The sequence below is a fragment of the Marmota flaviventris genome, chromosome 18 (genome assembly GCF_047511675.1).
Source record: "Marmota flaviventris isolate mMarFla1 chromosome 18, mMarFla1.hap1, whole genome shotgun sequence".
Taxonomy (NCBI): Eukaryota; Metazoa; Chordata; class Mammalia; order Rodentia; family Sciuridae; genus Marmota; species Marmota flaviventris.
Genome location: NC_092515.1, coordinates 52,058,602 through 52,079,665, shown reverse-complemented (window position 1 = coordinate 52,079,665; position 21,064 = coordinate 52,058,602). Strand labels below are relative to the sequence as shown.

General features: G+C 41.0%; 1 protein-coding gene across 1 annotated transcript in view; it reads left to right on the top strand.

The window, feature by feature from the left end:
• Positions 1-2,857: 2,857 nt before the first annotated feature.
• Positions 2,858-21,064, top strand: part of Rfwd3 (ring finger and WD repeat domain 3) — a 40,319-nt gene continuing 22,112 nt past the window's right edge. The window contains exons 1-4 of the mRNA XM_071604419.1: positions 2,858-2,947; positions 9,940-10,564; positions 18,540-18,742; positions 19,282-19,352. Coding sequence (XP_071460520.1) covers positions 9,942-10,564; positions 18,540-18,742; positions 19,282-19,352 — 897 coding nt within the window. The 5' untranslated portion in view covers positions 2,858-2,947; positions 9,940-9,941. The remainder of the gene's footprint in view (positions 2,948-9,939; positions 10,565-18,539; positions 18,743-19,281; positions 19,353-21,064) is intronic.

Below are 21,064 nucleotides of genomic sequence, written 5' to 3'. Positions count from 1 at the left end.
CTGAGACGGGAGGATCACAAGTTCCGAGCCAACCTCAAAAACTTAGTGAGACCCTGTCTTTAAATAAAAAATAAAAAGGACTGGGTTTGTAGCTCACTGGTAGAGCAGCCTGGGTTCAATCCCCAGTACTGTGGAAAAAACAAACTATAAAATTGTTTTCCAAAGAAGTTCTGCTATTTCCCCTTTCCATTACTAGTATATAAGAGTTCCCGTTTCTCTATACCCTTGCCAATATTTGGTACGGTCAGCCTTTAAAATTTTGGCTGTTGGCCAGATGTGGTGGCACATGTTTGTTATCCCAGAAACTCAAGAGGCTGAGGCAGGGGCTGGGGTTGTGGTTCAGTGGCAGAGAGCTAGTCTCACCCGTGCGAGACCCTGGGTTCGATCCTTGGCACCACATACAAAAATAAACAAGTGAAATAAAGGTGTTAAAAAAAAAAAATATATATATATATATATATATATATATATAGAGAGAGAGAGAGAGAGAGAGAGAGAGAGAGACAGAGAGAGAGAGGGAGACAGAGAGGCTGAGGCAGAAGGATCACAAGTCAAAGGCCAGCCTCAACAACTTATCAAGACCCTGTCTCAAATTTTTTAAAAATGAAAAGAGGCTGGGGGTGGAGCTCAGTGGTAGAGCACCGTTGGGTTCAATCTTTAGTATTAAAATGAAACAAAACAAAATAAAATAAAATTTGGTCACTGTAATAGTTCTGTAGTGACTGGTATCTTACTGTGACTTTAGCTTTTTTCCTAGTGACTAAAGGTCATGAGCATCTTTTCATTTAACTTACCATCTATACTTTTTCTTTGTTGAAGTGTCTGTTCACATATTTTGCCCATATTTTAAGTTAGATTGTTTTATTTTACTAGTCATGGAGTTTTAAGAGTTCTCTATATAAGTTCTTTATAAGGTAAATGATTTGCAAATATTCTCTACTAGAGTGTAGCTTGACTTCTAATTTTCTGTGTGTGGGGGGATCCCTGGGATTGAACCCAGGAATTCTCTACCACTGACCTACATTCCTAGCCCTTTTTATACTTTGTTTTGAGACAGGGTCTCACTAAGTTGCTGAGGCTGCCTTCAAACTTGTGATCCTCCCACCTCAGCCTCTTAAGGCATCATCATGGGGTCCAGCTTGATTTTAATTTTTTTTTTAACAGTGTCTTTCAAACAGCAAAAGTTTAGGGGCCTGGTAAGGAGGTTCATGCCTGTAATCCCAACAGATCAGGAGGCTAAGGCAGGAGGATCTCAAATTTGAAGCCAGCTTCAGCAACTTAGCTAGGCCTTAAGCAAGTTAAACACCACCACATCTGTATTTATCTCTGACTAGAGACAATTTTGGGGTTTTGCTTCTTTGCATTGTCTATATGCATTGTCTATAACATTTACATGAGAATCACAATATTTTTTCTTTTTGGTCCATAATACATCTATTAGTTTATAAAATTCCCTTCTCCTCATAGTATTCTAAAACCCATCATCAGCTCCTTTATATAGCAGGAAAAGGAAAAGAACAAATGTTAATACTGGCGTTGGTGACAGGTATGGAGGAAAATATATTGTAAAGTCCATATTTGTTTATGTATGACTTTTAATTATTTTTAAATTTATGTTTGTGGTACTGGGGATCGAACCTAGAGTACCTTACCACTGAGCTACATCCCCAGCCCTGTTTTATTTTGTATTTTAAAAATATATTTCTTAAAATATATTGTTTTAGTTTTAGACGCACACAATACCTTTACTGTATTTATTTATGTGGTGTTGAGGATCGAACCCAGTGCCTCACACGTGCTAGGTGAGTGCTCTACCACTGAGCCACAGCCCCAACCCAAGATTTTTTTTTTTTTTTTTTAAGATGGACACAATACCTTTACTTTATTTTTATGTGGTGTGGAGGATCAAATCCAGTGCCTCACATGTGCGAGGCAAGCGCTCTGCCACTGAGCTACAACCCCAGCCCTTATTTTGTATTTTAAGACAGGTGTACTAAATTACCAGGGTTGCCCTTGAACTTGCGATCCTCCGGTCTCAGCCTCCTGAGTTGCCGAGGTTACAGGTATGTTACCACCTCTCAACCGACTTTCATTTACATTTCCCTCTGCTATCACTTCCACTGAAAAGTGGAAGCTGAGTTAATGAAATTTTGGCAATGTGCAGTCTGTGACTGAGGATTAGATTTTCAAAAGTCTTCATCCTAAAAATGGGATTTCGTTTTTCTGGGAGACGCTTGAAAAGTCTTTGCTGTTAAGTGATGTGACAATTTAGAGCAGCTCGCATTTTATTAGAGTGGCTTCAGATTGAAGAGATCGTGTAGGCAAAAATATTTGATTGTGTAGGCAAACTCTTCAACCCCACGAGAATGTGTCTGATGGGGATTTTGTCACTTTACAGGCTCCAGACCGGGGGGCAATAGTTTGAAATTCCTCGATTACCTACTATCCCTTAGGTAAAGATAGCTCCTTCACTAAAGTGTTAGGGACAAGCCACAGGAACTACAGATTTAATATTTTCATCTGCATTCCAAAATGGACCGAGGAATCTTTGCCTCATAACTTTCTCCCGCCAGAAAGTTCAAATAAAGAGCGGTAAAAACCACACTTCCACTCCATTCTTTGGAGGCTACGCGCGAGATGATGGACAAAGATTTCTACCAATTGTATGAGGCGTCTTCACGCGTGGTCCCGCCTAGTAAATATGCAAAGTATCAGCCAATGAGAGCACCGCTGTTTCAACTAGCGGCGACCAATGGAAGAAGAAGGGAGAGTATTGGTTGCTGCCTAGGGCTGCTGTCCAATAGGAGCACGCCGGGCCCGCGGCTCAGGCGGGGCGCTTGAGCTGCTCGGGAAGCGGTGGTTCGTGCGGGAGCGTAGGTAGTTCTGCTGAGGTAACGACTGGGAAAGTCGCGGTCTCTGGAGCCGGACCGCGTCGTTCCGGCATCAGGTGAGGATGGTATTTGTTTTTCACCATGCCTTGGGCCTCTAACTTCGGGATAATTCTCCCCGGTGTGGTCGCGGGACCCAGAGACGCCCCATAAGGCGGGTTTGGAACTCGGCTGGAGGTTCGCGACCTCCGGCGGCCCCACGCGCGGGCTGAGGGGTCGCTTGCAGCCGTGGGGGTGGGGAAAGCGGGAAGCCGAGCGGTCACGCGAGGAGCTGAGTTCCGCGCGGCAGGGCTCGCCGCCGACGGGAGGCGGAGGTCTTGCTCGCAGCTCCCCCACGGGCTGAGTCGCGGACTTTGTTTTTTTTGTTTTTTCCCCTTTCCAGTCCTGGCGCTCGAACCGAGGGACCCTCTAGCCCAGAGGTATTTTCTTAACCTTCCCCCTTTTTTCTTTGAATTTTGAGTCAAGGCCTCACTAGATTGCCGCGGCTGGCCTCGAACTCGCGATCCTCCCTCCTGCTTCAGTCTCCCGAGTCTCTCGTATCGCAGGCGCAGGCCGCCGCACCCGGCCGCTGAGTCTTGGTCTGCTAATAATGGAGCGCCAGTTGTATGCATCGCTAAGTGAACAGAGGAGCTTAATTTTTATTTTCTCAGCCACGCTGTGACGTAAATACCTTTATTATCTCGCTCTCGCGGGTGAACAGGTGGAACAGAGAGGTTAGGAACCCACAGGTCTCCCAGCTAGTGAGTGAGAGCAAGGATTTGAACCCAGGACTGGCTTCCAGGTTGGGGACCTGGAAACCTGAGTTCCAAAGTTTAATAAGGTGGCAGACGTTTTCCTGGCACAAAAAATAGCTATTGAGAGCTGGGGAGAGCGTTTGCAGAACTTGCGCAAAAACGCCCTGCGGGGGGTCCATACCTTGCTGCGGGAGTGGGGCTTGGGGGAAGGAAAATAGCTTGGGTGTGGCCTTGCTAAGATCAAAGACTTAGCCGCTAGCACAGGGTATGCGACACGGCCCCCCCCCCATTGCTGCTTTGCTTCAGAACTGTGCTGTTCCGTGGAACTTTCTGCAGAAGAAAGCGTTCTATCTCTGTAGTCCATGAAGATAGACACCTGCCACGTGCTGCTTTTGAATAATTGAAATATGACCAGTGTGAAGAACTTAAGTTTTTAATTGTTATTATTTTTATTGGGGTACTAGAGATTTAAGCCGAGGCGATTTACCACTGGGCTATAACGTATCAACCCTTTTCATTTTTTGAGACAGAATCTAAGTTGCTGAGGCTGTCCCGGAACTGGAGATCCTCCTACTTTACTGTCTCTGGAGTCTCTGAGATTACAGGCGCACACTATGGCACCCGGCCTTTTTTTTCTTCTTCTTCTTCTTCTTTCTTTTGCAGTCACAGGGAGGGCATCCAGGGGTGCTATACCACTAAGCGACATCCCTGTTTTTACTTTGAGATAGGGACTCAATTGCCCAGCTGACTTTGAACTTTCGCTCCTCCTGCCTCAGCCTCCCTGGTCGCTGATTACCCCCCCCCCAATATCCCCACATCCCCCAGGTTAATTCTTTATTTTATCTTAGTAGCCACCTTTGAGTAGTGACTTTTAGGCGTGTAACTCCCTAGATTCTGGCCCTTTAGCCCCATTTCTGCCCTTTGTCTTCAGGAAGCCCATATGTTTAAATGCCTCTGGGGTATTCTTAGAAGTAGTTTGGACCTTCTGCTCTGAGACCTTTGAGACCTAACTCTTGAGAGGATATCATATCCTAGAAACACATAGAAGGTTGTAGTTTGGTATTGTTTCCAAGGAGTAGTGAAGAGCATGCTGGAGGCCCTGTGTTTGCAGGGGGTGGTTAAAGTTTATTTAGCATTCTTTGGTGGGTTCTCCTGTAGAGCTATAGCTTTACAGAGGTTTTACTGATGGCATATAGTAAGTTTATCAATAAAGTATATTTAGCACCTGATGTGTGCTTAGTTGTATGTTTTTTCTTTTTTTTAAGAGAGAATTTTTTTTTAAATATTTATTTTTTAGTTTTCGGTGGACACAACATCTGTATTGTATTTTTATGTGGTGCTGAGGATTGAACATCAGCACCCTGCACATGCCAGCCGAGCATGCTACCGCTTGAGCCACATCCCCAGCCCCGCGTAGTTGTGTTTTAAATTTGGTCTTCTTTCAAATTTGTTTTTAGGTGTAGAGGATACATTCAGTAGGTATTTAGTACCTGCTATGAACTTGATGCTTTGGAGAATACACTGATCAATCAGACATGGATTCTGCTCGGTACCTTGTGATAATCAGAACTGATTGCTCTCTAGGTGTATGCTGGGAGGACATTTCATTTTTTTGTATATATGCTGAAAAGTTTAAAGAACAATAAGACCTGCGCATGTGTTATTCAGATCTAAAGAATCTTCACCTTCTGATATAATGGCTTTCAACTTTTTGGGGGTAGGTGTGTACCTGGGGTTGAATTCGGGGCCACTTGACCACTGAGCCACATCCCAGCCCTATTTTGTATTTTATTTTATTTAGAGACAGGCCTCACTGAGTTGCTTAGCACCTCACCATTGCTGAGACTGGCTTTGAACTCATAATCCTCCTGTCTGAGCCTCCCGAGCAGCTGGGATTGCAGGTGTGCACCACTGGACCCAGTTTACTTTCGACTTTTTAAGAGAAATATCATTCCATAGTTGAAGCCCTGCACCCTTTCCCGGAATCTAGTGTTTTTATATTTTATACAACTATCATATATTTATAAATCCAGATAATACCATGATTTTGCATGTTTTTTAAATTTTTTTTTTTTTAGTTGTAGATGAACAGAATGCCTGTATTTTATTTGTTTATTTATTTTTATGTAGTTCTGAGGATCGAACCCAGGGCGTCACATGTACGTGAGTGCTCTACCGCTGAGCCACAACCCCAGCCCCATGATTTTATTCTTATTTGACTGTCTTTATTCTACTTTGTGGAAGAGTTCCTTGGTCCTATTTTCAAATCTTTCTATTATATCTTTTGTTTGGTTTTTTTGGGGAGGGCAGGGGGGTTAATGATGATTGCACACAGGCACGCTTTACCACTAAATAGTATCTCCAATCATTTTTTTATTTTGGAACAGGGTCTTACTAGGTTGCTGAGGTTCTCACTGAATTGCTAGACTGTTCCCCAACTTGTGATTCTCTTGCCTAGACCTCCCAAGTTGCTGGGATTTCAGGCATGTGCCTCTATCCATCTTTTTTTTTTTTTTTTTTTTTTGTAAGTTGTAGATGAAACAATACCTTTTTTTAAATTTTTATGTGGTGCTGAGGATTGAACCCAGTCTTCACACATGCTAGGCAAGCACTCTACCACTGAGCTACAACCCCAGCTCATCTTATAACGGTAGAATTTTAAGGATTTTGACTAGTTTGGTTCGCATCTTGTTTGGTTTTGGTTTGTTTTAACTGTTGCATTGTCTTCTTTCTTCAGTTTTTCCTGTTTGCCTGGTTTGGTCTTTTCTGTCATGTTGGGGATTTTCTCAAATGCCAGCTGATCCTTGGCTATTTTTCATTTTTGAGGAAAGACCCCTGGAAAGCTGAAAACTATGTATGAGTAGCTGGACCTTATCAACTGAAGGGCTTTTAATGCTAGTATTTACCTAACATCCACTTAATGGATGGTATAGATCCAACCATTTTCTTGGGAGATTCACAACTGTTAATCTATAGTCTTTTTTATTCTCCCTTGGGCTTGTTTTCTCCAGAGAATAATTCCCTAATCTTCTGCCTTAGAGCACAAATTCTGTATAAGACAGAATACTGTGTAGGAGAAAGAAGCTAGGGAAGCCAGGAGCAATGGCACATGTCTGTAATCCCAGCAGTTCGGGAGGCTAAGGCAGCAGGATCGTTTAGGGAAGCCCTAAGCAACTCATGAAGACACTGTCTCTAATAAAATATTTTAAAAGGTCGGGGATGTGGCTCAGTGAACCCCTGGGTTCAATCCCAGGTACCAAAAAAAGAAGAAAGCTGGGGAGAAAGCCGGGCTTGGTGGTGCATGCCTGTAATCCCAGCGACTCTGGAGGCAGAGGCTGGAGGATCGTGAGTTCAAAGCCAGCCTCAGCAATTTAACGAGGCATAAGCAACTCAGTAATGTTGCATAAGCAACTCAGCCACTATACCTGGCTCACTTGACACTTTTTCCTTGGTACTGGGGATTGAACTTAGGCGTTTTAACCACTGAGCTACATTCCAGTCCTTTCTAGTTTTTGTTTTGAGAGAATCTCTGTTAAGTTGCTGCAGGTCTCAGGCTGGCTTTGAACTTGTGATCTTCCTGCCTCGGCCTCCTGGGTCCCTGGAATTACAGGTGTGCACCACAGCGCTGGCTTCACTTGACATCTTGACTTTTCCTTCCTTGAAATATTCTTGCAGAACACCATATGTGCCCATAAAGTCTTTGTTATTTTCCTTTCCTAAGTATTGCCCTGTGGTTTTAGTGTTGACCCTCTTCTGTGTTTCTTTTCCTTCTGAGATGGTTTTATCTACTTCTGCTAAGCCCTGACTGGGCTGGCTCTGTAGCTAAGTGGTAAAGTGCTTGCCTGGAACACATGTGGCCCTGGGTTCTAGCCCCAGCACCAAAAATGAACAGAAACCAGAAACCCCACAAGACTATGAAGGTTGCTTTTTTTTTTTTTTTTTGTGGGACTGAAGTTTAAAACCAGGGGTGATTTACCACTAAGCTACATCCTCATCCTTTTTTTTTTTTTTTTTTATCTTGAGCACCTGAGCATCTGGTCTTTGTGAATTGCCAGGTTGACTTTGAACTTTCTACCCTTCTTTCTCAGCCTCAAAAGTTTCTGGGATTACTGACATGTACCTACTATGCATGGTTTGTTAAGATTCTTAAAGCTAAAGTGGGTAACTTTTCACCTCCACTGCTTCCACTCTTGCCCATATCTCCATGTCTAATGTCCGCTTCATGGTTGCTTCAAACTGGTCACCTGGCTTGCACTCTTGCTTTCCTGTTGTCCATTCCTAACGGAAGAAACTCCTTTCCAAGATCATGAGACCTCCATGATGGTATCTTGCCCATCCACTAAATCCCTGTTTTATTTTCCTCATTGAGTTCATTACACTGTTCCCCCCCCCCTTTTTTTTTTCAGTTGTAGATGGACACAGTACCTTTATTTATTTTTATGTGGTGCTGAGGATTGAACCCAATGCTGTGAGTCAAACCCACACTTGCCAAGAACCTGTGCACTCATTTCCTTGTGAAAATTCTTTTGATTGTTCATATGGTCAGATTGTTGTTTTGTATTTTGGTGAGGGTTTTTTTGTTTGTTTTGTTTTGTGCCAGGGATGCTTAACTGCTGAGCCATATCCCCAGCCCTTTGTTTGTTTTTTGTTTTGTTTTGTTTTGTTTTTTTGAGACAGGTCTTGCTTAGTTGCTGAGGCTAGCTTTGAACTTGGCATGCTCATGCCTTAGCCTCCTGAGCCCCTGGGATTACAGGTGTGTGCCACCACCTTTTCATCCTTTATGCCTTGGTTCAATTTTCACTGTTTTAGACACTTTTCCTCACATTCATATTTAAAGTGATACTCCCTTCTCCCCCTCCACTCCTCAGATCAAATGTTAGTCTGTAATTTCTTGTTTCTTTCTTTCTTTCTTTTTTTTTTTTTTTTGATTTATTTTTTGGTTGTAGTTGGACACAGTACCTTTATTTTTATTTATTTTATTTATTTATATGAGGCTCGAACCCAGGCCTCACATGTGCTAGGCGAGTACTCTCAGCCCCCTTATTTCTTTTTTTAAAGAGAAGACAGTATGGATGCAACTCACTAGAATGTAAATTCTGTAATACATGGTCTTACTTGTCTTTGCCTGTGGGGTAGCTGACTGTATAACAGGTGCTTAATAAATACCTGCTGAATGGGAAAATGTAATAGAATTAGAGACTGGAAGCATAAATAAAAAATAAAGATTGTGTGACCTTTTTGGAGAAATTGGGTTAATTTCTATATTAAGGTAATAACTGAGTTAATTTTGCAAGTATAGAAATGTTCTCAGGGCTGGGGATGTAGCTCAGTCGTACAGCACATGCTTTAGCGTATATGAGGTCCTGAGGTCAATCCCTAGCACCACACACAGACACAAAAAATATCCTGTGTGCCCTTTATAACTTGATGCTACAGAAGGTGAATATTGCCTGCTAAAATTATATATAGTATCATGTGCATTTGTGTTTTGTAAATGTCCACATTACGGGTAAGACAAAGAACTGCAGGGTTTCTGGAAGATAGTGTGGTCCCCTTATTTTGTAGATCTATTTTGGCATGTATTACTATAGTCACAGGATTTTTATGTTTTATTTTTTAAAAATTTACTTTTTAGTTGTAGGTGGACAAAATACCTTTATTTTATTTTTATGTGGTGCTGAGGATCAAATCCAGTGCCTCATGCATGCTAGGCAAGTGCTCTACTTCTGAGCCACAACCCCAGCCCAGGATTTTATGTTTTAAAGGGCAACCTAGAAAGCTGGTTATAAGTGCTGCCCCCCACCCCACCCACACACAAACTTTCAGTACTGAGGTTTGAACCCAACAGTGCCCTACCACCATTGAGCTACATCCCCAACCCTTTTTATTTTGAGATAGGGTCTTGGCTTAGTTTCCCAGGCTGACCTTGAACTTGTGATCTTCTGCCTAAGCTTCTTGAGTAGCTGGGATTATAAGTGTGCACCACCACAACTGGCTGTGTGTATATGTGTTCCTTATGGGGAAAATGTTGATTACCAAAACCCTTTTGATTTCTTAGATCTTAAAAGTGTCCTTTTTTTGTTGTTGTTGTTGTTTTAATTTAGTTGTTGATGGACCTTTATTTTATGTGGTGCTGAGAATCAAACCCAGTGCCTCACACTTGCTAGGCAAGCACTCTACCACTGAGCCACAACCCCAGTCCCATTTAAGTGTCAGTTTTGCTACAAATTATCTTAAACAAAAATTCTGAAAGATTATTTAATGATTATATCAGCTGTATAACATGTTTTATCTATTTTACTAATACATTTCCCCAGTGATGGCTCAAGAAGCAATGGACTGTGATCTTCAGGTGCAGTTAGATCATGCTACAGAACAGCTTGCTCCCACTGAAGTGGTCAGCAGCCAAGGGAGACCACCCCTCCTTCAACCTGTTCCTGTTGAAGGAGTCAGCAGTCAAGAAAGACCACCCCTGCTCCATCCTGTTCCTGCTGAAGGAGTCAGCAGCCAAGAAAGACCATCCCTTCTCCAGCCTGTTCCTGTTGAAGGAGTCAACAGCCATGGGGGACCACCCCTCCCCCAGCCTGCTCCTGCTGAAGGAGTCAGCAGCCAGGGGGTACTACCCCTGCTCCACCCTGCTCCACACATATCCATTGACCTGACTGAGGAAGTGGAGCTCTCAGAAGATAATGTGCAGAACATTAATCCTGGTGCTTCAGAAGAGCATAGACAGGGATCTGGTGCTAACCATACTCTCCAAGCAGCTTCCTTGGATTCAATGAACAGCTTCATCAGTGGGCTGCAGAGACTTCATGGAATGCTGGAATTTCTGAGACCTCCACCTTCAGACCAAAGTGTGGGGCCAGTGAGAGCAAGGAGGAGGAGGGGGTCCACTTCTCGGAGGGCAAGAGCTTCAGGGACTCAGAGGACCGACAATGCCAGGTAAATTTATGTATAAGTCCTATGGTCAGTGCCATACTAGAACTATGAAACTCGGGCTCTGGCCATACCCCAAATGCTGCTAAGGATAACTGTTTTGAACCCTTACTTCCTTATAAGTCAGGTAGAAATAAAAATGTCTCGTTTTGCTTCACTAAGTAGTTGAAGGAATAAGTCACACAGGTATGCTTTGAAAACTAGGGGCCAGTTTGTTTTAGTAATAGTTTCTATGGAAGTGTGCTTTTTGTTGTTGGTGGTGGTTTTTTGATGGTGATGGTGGTGGTGGTTTTAATTTTTTAGTTTTTGGCACTATAGATTGAACAGAGGCATTTAACCACTGAGCTACATCCCCATTCTCATCACCCCCCTTTTTTAATATTTGTTTTTTAGTTGTAGTTGGACACAATACCTTTGTTTTATTTATTTTTATGTGGTGCTGAGGATTGAACCTAGGACCGTGCATGTGCTAGGAGAGCGCTCTACCTCTGAGCCACAACCCCGGTCCCTGTTTTTTTAATTTTTATTTTTTTCCTAATTTTTATTTATTTTTAGTTGTAGATGGACAAACAAAATAAAGCTTGGCTTTATTTTGTTTATTTTTATGTGGTGCTGACAATCAAACCCAGTGCCTCACATGCGCGAGGCAAGCACTGTGCCACTGAGCTATAGCTCCAGTCCCTTTATTTTTTATTTTGAGACAGGGTCTTGCTAAGTTGCTGCAGCTATCCATGAACTTTCAATCCTCTTGCCTCAGCCTCTGAGTCACTGAGAAAACAGGCATGTGCCACTATGCCTGATTTTTTTTTTTTTTTTTAATATGATATTGGGGATCGAACTCAGGGCTTTGTACATGCTGAGCACACACTTTACCTCTGAGCTACAAGAGCCCAAAGTTAGCTCTTAGATCTTTTGTGTCTTGTATGCAAAAAAAAAAAAAAAAAATTCCTGATTTGCAAGTCTACTCCACTCAACCAAGATCCATTGTTCACTGGTTACTCTACTTACAGGTATTTAAAAAAAGGCTTGTAAAGAGTGGATTTGAGGGGCTGGGGATGTGGCTCAAGCCGTAACGTGCTTGCCTGGCATGCGTGGGGCGCCGGGTTCGATCCTCAGCACCACATAAAATAAAATAAAGATGTTGTGTCTGCCAAAAACTGAAAAATAAATATTTAAAAAATTCTCTCTCTCTCTTAAAAAAAAAAAGAGTGGATTTGAATTAATTCACAGCCTATCTAAGTAATTGGGAGACATTTCAGGTTGCCTCACTTGAAAATGTGTTGCAGAGTTGAAAATAATTTGTTGGGGTGTCTGTGTGCTGGGGATTCACCCCAGAGCCTTGTGTATTCTAATCATGTGCTCTACTTCTGAGCTATAGTCCCAGTCCCCAAATAATTTTTGTCCATAGTCTTTGGTTTGGTCTTGCCTCTTTAATAAGGGCTTAGCTGTCAAACCTTAAAAGACTTGATAAGATGAAGAATAACATTTTCTATGCCTCGTGGTTTTATTTAAAATGCCCTTTTTCACATCTGACCTCTGAATATTTTCATAATGTTTAGAGATTGAATTTAACTTCTTCATTTTGTATGTGAAACAAATTTGGACCCTGAGAGAGTACAGTATTCAGGTTCTCGTAGTTATAGCACAAAAGGGTTAACGTAGTGGACCTTTGATTTGACTTGTTTTCAAACGCTATGGAAATATTGAGATAATATTAAAATGCAGAAGCTAGGTCATCTGTTACCTGTTTTACAAATGAGAGAGCCAGTGGAATAACTTGTGATTTGCCTGGGGTGACTCTAAAATTTGACTATTGCCATCTGGTTCTTGATTCAGAATCTTTTTGGGTGGGAGGAGGTACTGGGATTGAACTCAGGGCACTTAACCACTGCACCATGTCCCAGCCTCCTCCCACCCTTTTAATACGTGTTTGGAAGTACTAACCCAGAACTCAACATAGGCTAGGTAAGCACTCTACCACTGAGTACATCCCCAGTTCTTGCATCTTTTTACCATGGATCCTGCTAATTGTTGTCTCGGAGTTTGCTATTGCTGTGGCTCTGATCTTGAGTTGCAAATGTGCATTAATATCATTATTAACCTGTCATTTCTCAGACTATAAAGGCAGAGTAAGATTTCGTGGGCTAGGGATATAGCTCAGTTGGTAGAGTACTTGCTTTGCATATACAAGGCTCTGGGTTCAATCCCCAGCACCATAAGTTAGAATTTCTTTCTTTTCTTTTTTTTTTTTTTGGTACCAGAGATTGAACTCAGGGGCACTTGACCACTGAGCCACATTCCCAGCTCTATTTTGTATTTTATTTAGAGAGAGGGTCTCACTGAGTTGATTAGCACCTCTCTCTTTTTTTTTTTTTGCTGAAGCTGATTTTGAACTCATAATCCTCTTATCAGCCTTCTGAGCCACTGGGATTACAAGCATGCATCATTGTACCCGGCCCCAGCGCCATTAAAAAAAAAAAAAAAAATCATACATTTGTGTCATAGGTAATGGAACCTTGTAGTGTGCAGTTTGAGGACGTGGGCTACCCTTTCACAGTTAAGAATTAGGAATAGTGTTACCAGAAACTGACTGACTGCAAAGTGGCCTCTTGCAATAGTTCTCAGCTTTGCTTGTTTATACACTCAGTCTGGTTGGAGGGACTCTAGAATTGATTGTTTTTGGTCAGGCAACTGACTTGTGATATTGAGCTCATAAGAGGGTGACATTATAAACCAGATACCATTTTACAGAGAGAAATAAAACCACTATAGAGGCTGGGCTCAGTAGCACATGCCTGTAATCCCAGCAGTTTGGGAGGCTAAGGCAGAAGGATCACCAGCCTCACAACAGTGATGCACTGAGAACCCAGTGAGACCCTGTCTCTAAATAAATTACAAAATAGGTCTGGGGATGTGGCTCAGTGGTCAAGTGCCCCTGAGTTCAATCCCTAGTAGCGCCCCCCCCCCCCCCCGACAATGTACCATACAAACAGTAACCAAAAGGGAGCTGGGGTTGGCGTACTAATACAAAATAAAATAGGCTTTTTTTTTTTTTTAAGATGCTGATAGATCTTTATTTTATTCATTTATTTATATGCGGTGTTGAGAATCGAACCCAGTGTGTCACATGCTAGGCAAGCTCTTTACCACTGAGTCACAAACCCAACCCAGTAAAATAAGCTTTAAGACAAAAAATGGTTATGAGTTTAAGAAAGCATTTTTATAATGATGAAAGTACCAATACATCTAGAAGGTATAAGAATTATAAACCTGCCTACATCTAACAAAAGAGCCCTAAAGTACATGAAGGAAAAGTTGACAATTAAAGGGAGAATTAGGCCGTATACTAGACATGAATACTTCACTTTTTGCACCTGCTGCTGTTTTTGTTTTGTTTTGTTTTGATATTGGGAATTGAACCCAGGGATTCTCTACCATTTAGCTACATCCTTAGTCCTTTTACTTTTGTTGTTGTTGTTGTAGATCGACAATGTATTAGGGTTCTCTAGAGGAACAGAATTAACGGAAATATAATTATAAAAAGGGGACTTATTAGATTGGCTTATGTGATCAGAAACTGGATAGTCCACAATGGCTGTCTGTAGGCTGGAGAGCTGGGAGAACCAGTAGCTGCACAATTTAAGAGGCTGAAGCCCCAGAACAAGAGGAATCCATGGTGCTACCCTCGTCTGAGACCTAAGCCTTCTGGAGAATCATTGTCAGAGTCCTCTTTGGAAGAGTGAGGAAGGGAAAATTATATCTTCAGACAATTGCAGCAGTAACCAAGAACCCATTCAAGAAGAATTGAGCTTACATCTACTGCTGCTTCTTTCTTCTTCCAACTTTTATTCCATCCAAGCCATTATCCTTTTGGTTGGTGCTACCCACGCTTATGGAGGGTCTCCATCTCAGTTGGCTATCCCTCATGCCAGTCATTCCTGGACACACCCATAATCTTAATCCTTGGCATTTCTTAATCTAATCAAGTTGAGAGTTCAAATTAGCCATTACAGACAGGATACCTTTGTTTTTGTTTTGTTTTGTTTTTCATTTTTATGTGGTGCTGAGGATTGAACCTAGTGCCTTACATGTGCTAGGCAAGTGCTCTAACATTGAGCTCTCAGTCCTTTTACTTTTTTAATTTATTTTTAAAAAATATTTTTTAGTTGTAGATGGACACATTACCTTTATTTTACTTATTAATTTTTATGTGGTGCTGAGGATTGAACCCAGTACCCTCACAACCTCAGTCCCTACTTCTTTATTTTAAGAAAGGGTCTTGCTAAGTTGTTCAGAGACTCTAAGTTGCTAAGGCTGGCCTTAAACCTGCAATATTACAGGCATATGTCACCATACCCAGCTGATACTTTAAAATATGGGTCAAACAATTAGAAAATTAACAAGGAAGGTAGAAGACTTGAACAACATAATAAAAACCTATCTATACATGGTGGTATGTTCCTATAATCCTGTGGTTTGGAAGGCTGAGGCAGGAGGATCATAAATTCCATGCCAGACTCAACAACGTAGTGAGACCTTGTCTCAAAAAATAAAAAGAGCTGGGGATATAGCTCAGGGGTAGAACGCTCCAGTACCACCACTGCCCCCACAAAAGGCAATATATGAAATAGAGAAAAAAGAGAGAAAGTGAACCAATCCAAAAGTTTGAGAATTGAACCCAGGGCCTTGTATTTGCTAATAATAGCACACACTCTGCCACTGACATATATCCCTAGCCCTTGTAAGACATTGGCAAAATGGACATGTTTCTAGCTAGATTGAACAAAAACTAAATAGAGGGGGCTAAGGTTGTAGCTCAGTGGTAGAACGCTTGCCTAGTCCATGTGAGACACTGTTAAATCCTCAGCACCACAATAAAATAAATAAAAGTTTTTTTAAAAAAAGAATGGGCGGGGTGGGATTGTGGCTCAGTGGTAGAGTGCTCACCTAGCATGCATGAGGCACTGGGTTTGATCTTCAGCACCACATAAATGTAAAATAAAGATATTGTGTCCACTTAAAACTAAATAAATATTTAAAAAGAATAGTAACAAACTAAATAGAGAAGACTCAGGGTCCAGCAAAGCGGCGCATGCCTGTAATCCTGGCTACTCAGGAGGCTAAAGCAAAAGAATTGCAAGTTTGAGACCAGCCTCAGCAACTTAATGAGATCCTATCTCAAAAAATGGAAAGAGTTGGGGCTGTAGTTCAGTGGTGGAGTTCCCCTGGGTTCAATCTATACCACAAAAGAAAATATTAAAATTGGTATTGGACTAGAGGATATTACCAGTTTTATGAAAGAGAACAGTATTATGAAGGAATACTGTGAACATTTTTATGTCAAGAAATTAAATGACTTAGGTGAAAATGTCAAATAATTAGAAAGATATAAGCTACCAATGCTCTTGGTGGGACGGGGATCTGAGTAGAACAAAACAAAGTATAGAGATTTAATTAGTAATAATTAAAAGCATGCCAGGGATAGTTGCACATACTGTGATCCCACCTACTTGAGAGTCTGGCAAGTTAGAGACCACCTCGGGCAATTAACAAGATCCTGTCTTTTTTTTTTTTTTAGTTGTAGGTGGACATAATACCTTTATTTTATTTTTATGTGGTGCTGAGGATCGAACCCAGTGCCCCATGCATGCTAGGTGAGTGCTCTACCACTGAGTCACAACCCCAGCCCACAATAGCCTTTTATTTATTTATTTATTTATTTTTAGTTTTCGGCGGACACAACATCTTTGTTTGTATGTGGTGCTGAGGATCGAACCTGGGCCGCGCGCATGGCAGGCGAGCGCGCTACCGCTTGAGCCACATCCCCAGCCCCCCACAATAGCCTTTTATAAAGTAAATTTAGAAAAGGTTTAGGTGCCTAGCTCAGTGTTAAAGTGCTGACCTAGCATTTATGAAGCCTTTAGTTCAATTCCTAGCACCACAAAAAAAAAGAAAGAAATAAGAACACTTCACAAAGAAGATTCCAGAATCAGATGGTATCCCTCATGAATTCTACCGAGTAATTTAAAAGGAAATAAGCATACATTACTTTATAAACTCTTTTTCTAAAAATGGAAGGAGAGAATATTTCCTGATTCTATGAGGTCAGTACTGCTTTGGTACCAAAATCATATAGTGAAATGCTAGCAAACCAAATCCAGCAACGTGTAGGAAGGATTATATATCATAACTAAATAGCATTTGTTCCAGGAAAGCAAAGTTGATTCAACAGTCAAAAAGCAATTAATGACATACACCATGGTATCTCCGTATAGGGGTTGGGTGTAGTGGTGCATGCATGTAACCCCAGTGAATTGGGAAAGTTGAGGCAGGAGAATCACAAGTTTAAGGCCAGCTTGGCAATTGAGACTCCCCACCCCACCCCTGTTTTTTTTTTTTTTTTTTTTTTAAATCAGTACTGTAAATTGAACCCAGGATCCTCTATCACTGATCTGTATCCCCAGTCCTTTTTATTTTTTGAGACAGGATCTCGCCTCAGACTTTGGTTCCTCCTGCTTAGCCTTTAAAGTCTTTGAGATTATAGGCGAGCACTGCCATACCTGGCTCTTTCCCTCTCAAAAATTTTAAAAGGGGCTGGGGATGTAGCTCAGAGGTAGAATACTCCTAGTTAAATCCTAGTACCAAAAATGAAAATAAAAACAATATGGGTAAAAGAATGAATATCTCAATAGATGCTATCCAAGACCACGTCATGATAAACATACACAGTAAACTAGGAATGACGGGAATTTCCTCAACAGGATAAAAGTCATTAATGAAAAATTTCTAAATAACATCTCAATAAATGGTCAAAGACTGGAAACTTTACTCCTAAAATGAGAAACGTGACAAAGATTTCTGTTTTTACCACTTTTGTTCAACTTTGTACCAGGAAGCTTGATAAGAAAGGAAAAAAAAATGAAGCTATAATTTTTATAGATGATCTTTTATTTATTTATCAAGTTGTAAAGAGTCCAGACACAAAAGGCCATATATTGTAAGATTCAGTTCATATGAAATGTCCAGAATAGGCAAATATATAGATGGAAAGTAGAATAGTGATTCCTGGGAGGAGGAGAGAAAGGGAATGACTGCTTATGAGTAGAAGGTTCCTGTTAGATAACATGAAAATGTTTTGGAATCAAATGTGGCTACAATTACATAATTTCTGGGCATGCTAAAACCACTGACATTATTCTTACATCCCTAGCCCTTTTATTTTTTACCTCAGCCTCCTGAGTCACTGGAAATACAGGTATGAGCCACCATGCTCAGCAAGTTGTTCACTTTGGGCGGGGCATGAGGAGAGTACCAGGGATTGAATTCAGGCACTCGACTACTGAGCCCTAGCCCCAGCCCTATGTTGTATTTTTATTTAGAGACAGGGTCTTACTGAGTTGCTTAGCACCTCGCTTTTGCTGAGGCTGGCTTTGAACTCACCATCCTCCTGAGCCTCAGCCTCCCGAGCCTCTGGAATTATAGGTATGCACCACCGCACCTGGCAAGTTGTTCGCTTTTAAATCAGCAGTTTTACAATGTGAGAAACTGTAAAATCACACAGAATTAACTTTAAGCAGAAGGGTCGTGCTCCATTGTGGACCAAAGTAGCAGTGATTTTAAAAATATCCAGCAGGTTGTGCTGGCACATGCTTATAATCCCAGCAGCTCTGGAGGCTGAAGTAGGAGTATTGCAAGTTTGAGGCCAGCCTTGGCAACTTAGCAAGACCCTGTCTCAAAAACTAAAAAGATGGCTGGTGATATGGCTCAGTGGTAGAGTGCCTCTGTGTTCAATTCTCACTACCGAAAAGAATACCCAGGCCAGTGAGCACCTGTCTATATCTGCTCTTCCTTCTACAACTTTCAAAGGTAGCATATTGAAATAATTGATTGGAATAACTAAGATTTACCTTCACATTACTATAGGTTATTAGTTTGATGATGGTGTATTATACTATGATTCTGTTGTCTTTTGCATATATAGGTTGAGAGCACCACTGGATGCTTACTTTCAGGTGAGCAGGACCCAGCCTCACTTTCCAGCTGCATCTTATGATTCAGAGACTAGGGATCCTGTACCTGAAGACTTGCCAGTGTCAAGCAGTTCTGATTCTGACAGTGAGAGCTCTGCAGAGTATGAAGAGGTTGTTGTCCCTGCAGAAGAGACTGAAGCTGTCATTTCAGAAGGTCAGTGTTTTATCCATGTTTGAATTCAAAAGTTTAACATCCACAAAGCTCAAGCTTCAGAAGGCAAGAAAATGTAGATTTGTGCTTTTATACCTTCCCTTTCTCCTTCAAATATCATGGATTCCTCTGCTTACACTACAGAGCTTTCTCTGGTCATGGTTATAATGAGGATTTGATCTGACTCATGGTTTTATTCAATTTGTGTCCCTGTGAGTCAGTCCCTTTGTAATAAAATGTAAAATTCCCTTTCATTTTCTTACACATCTGAGAAGGAAATGGATTCCGTATTTGAAAGAAAAATTTTGTAAATTCAGTCCCTTGTCTATGTATGCTTAAGAATATACAAAATAAGTAAATAGTAATGACAGTAATAAATTCATTGATGGTATTTGGGGAAATGTCATCCCTCTTGCAGCTCAGTACCAGTTAGAAATGGAAAGCTTCAGTGAGTTAGACTTTCTCCTGCTACTTTCTTGTACCTAATGTCTTTTTTCCCCCCGTTTTTATCTATTCTGTCATTTTTGGATACAATTTGGCAGAGCAACTGGGAGATGTCTCAGCAGACCAAGAAGTTACATTTATCAGTGGAGACAAGACCCTTCCCAAACAGGTAATATGAACATGCTTTTAAATGAAAAGTTTATATTTCATCTTAAAGGTGGTTGCTGTTTAAAATAGAAAGCTTTCAGGCTCTGAAGACAGTAAGCCCTGTGACCAAAGACCTAATAACAAATAGAGGAGGACAAGTTTATTTTGGCTCACAGTTTTAGAGGTTCAGTCCATGGTTCACCTCTGTAGTTCTGGGTCCAGTATAAGGCAGAACATCATGATGGAAGTAAGTGGCAAAGGAAGGCAGCTCAAGACATGGCAAAAAGGAAGCAGAGAGAGCTCCACTCACCAGGGACAAAGTATATACCCCAAAGGCATGCCCCCAATGACCTTCCTCCTCCTACCTGCCTAAGGTTACTACCTGGTTAATACATCAGTGGATTAAGCCACTGATTGTTACAGCTCTTGTAATTGCATTGTTTCACACATGAACTTTTGGGGGATGCCTCATACCCGAACCGTAACAAGCCTAGATGTGGATCCTTTTTCTGTTTCTCATTATTTCCATGATTGCTTCCTCTTAAGTTTAAAAAGGTTGGGGGTGTTTGAGAATAACCGTCTGTCTATCTAACATGGTTAAATATCAGTTGAGAAATTAGGTATATCTCAGCAGGGTAGTCCACACACGTAATCCCAGAGTCTTGGGATGCTGAGACAGGAGGATCACAAGTATAAGGCCAGCCTCAGCAACTTAATGAGACTCCTCCCCAGTCCCACAACCTGTGCTCATTCTATCTCAAAAAGCAAAACGGGCTGTGGATGTAGCAGAGTTCCCCCTAGATACAGTTCCCAATACTGGAAAATATTTAAAAATAGGTATAAATGTGCCTTAAAAATTTCAAGCAGAATGTGATAAACAGCTTTTCATTTTTTAAGATGACATATGTGCTTATTTTCCTATATATGAATCATTTACACCTGCTTTGAATTCTGTCGATCTCAGAACATTATTTGTCTACTTTCTTGCATGTTTCTATATTGTCTCCATGTTTCTATTTCTGAAAATCTTTTACATACATATAAACACATATTTATATGTGTTTCTTGTTAAAAATTTACACAGAATGAATTAGATTTTGTCCTTAATCTGGCTTTTTCCCCACTCCCCAGCTTATTACATCTTGGAGAGCTTTCCATTGTCAGTATATAGATTTGACTCTTGTTTTTAATAGCTGTACAGTATTCCATTGTAGGAATAAATTTTTAGTTAACTCTTGTGTACACCATGGTTGTTTGCTCTTTTTATGTTTTTATTATATGAATCATATTGCACTGAACATCTTTATTCAGTTGTCTTCACAAATATTTGTGATTATACCCATTGGGGATATATTTCTTAGCAGAGACATTGCTGTATCAAAGACACGTTGTAATTTTGATAGATATCCAAATTACCCTCCAGGAATTAGTGCAACTTTATACTTATATAACACCAGTATGTAAGCATGTCCATTTCTCTCTCACCTTCAACAGTGCCTGGTGTCATCAGACATCCATGTGTACTTTTTTTTTTTTTAATATTTTTTAGTTTTAGATGGACACAGTATCTTAATTATTTAATGTGGTGCTGAGGATCAAACCCAGTGCCTCACGCATGCCAGGCGAGCGCGCCAGCACTTGAGCCACATCCCAAGCCCCCCCCCTTTTTTAAATCTTTGTACAGATAGCTGCTTTTTTGTAATGTGTGTATTTATAATTTTAGTTGTCAATGGA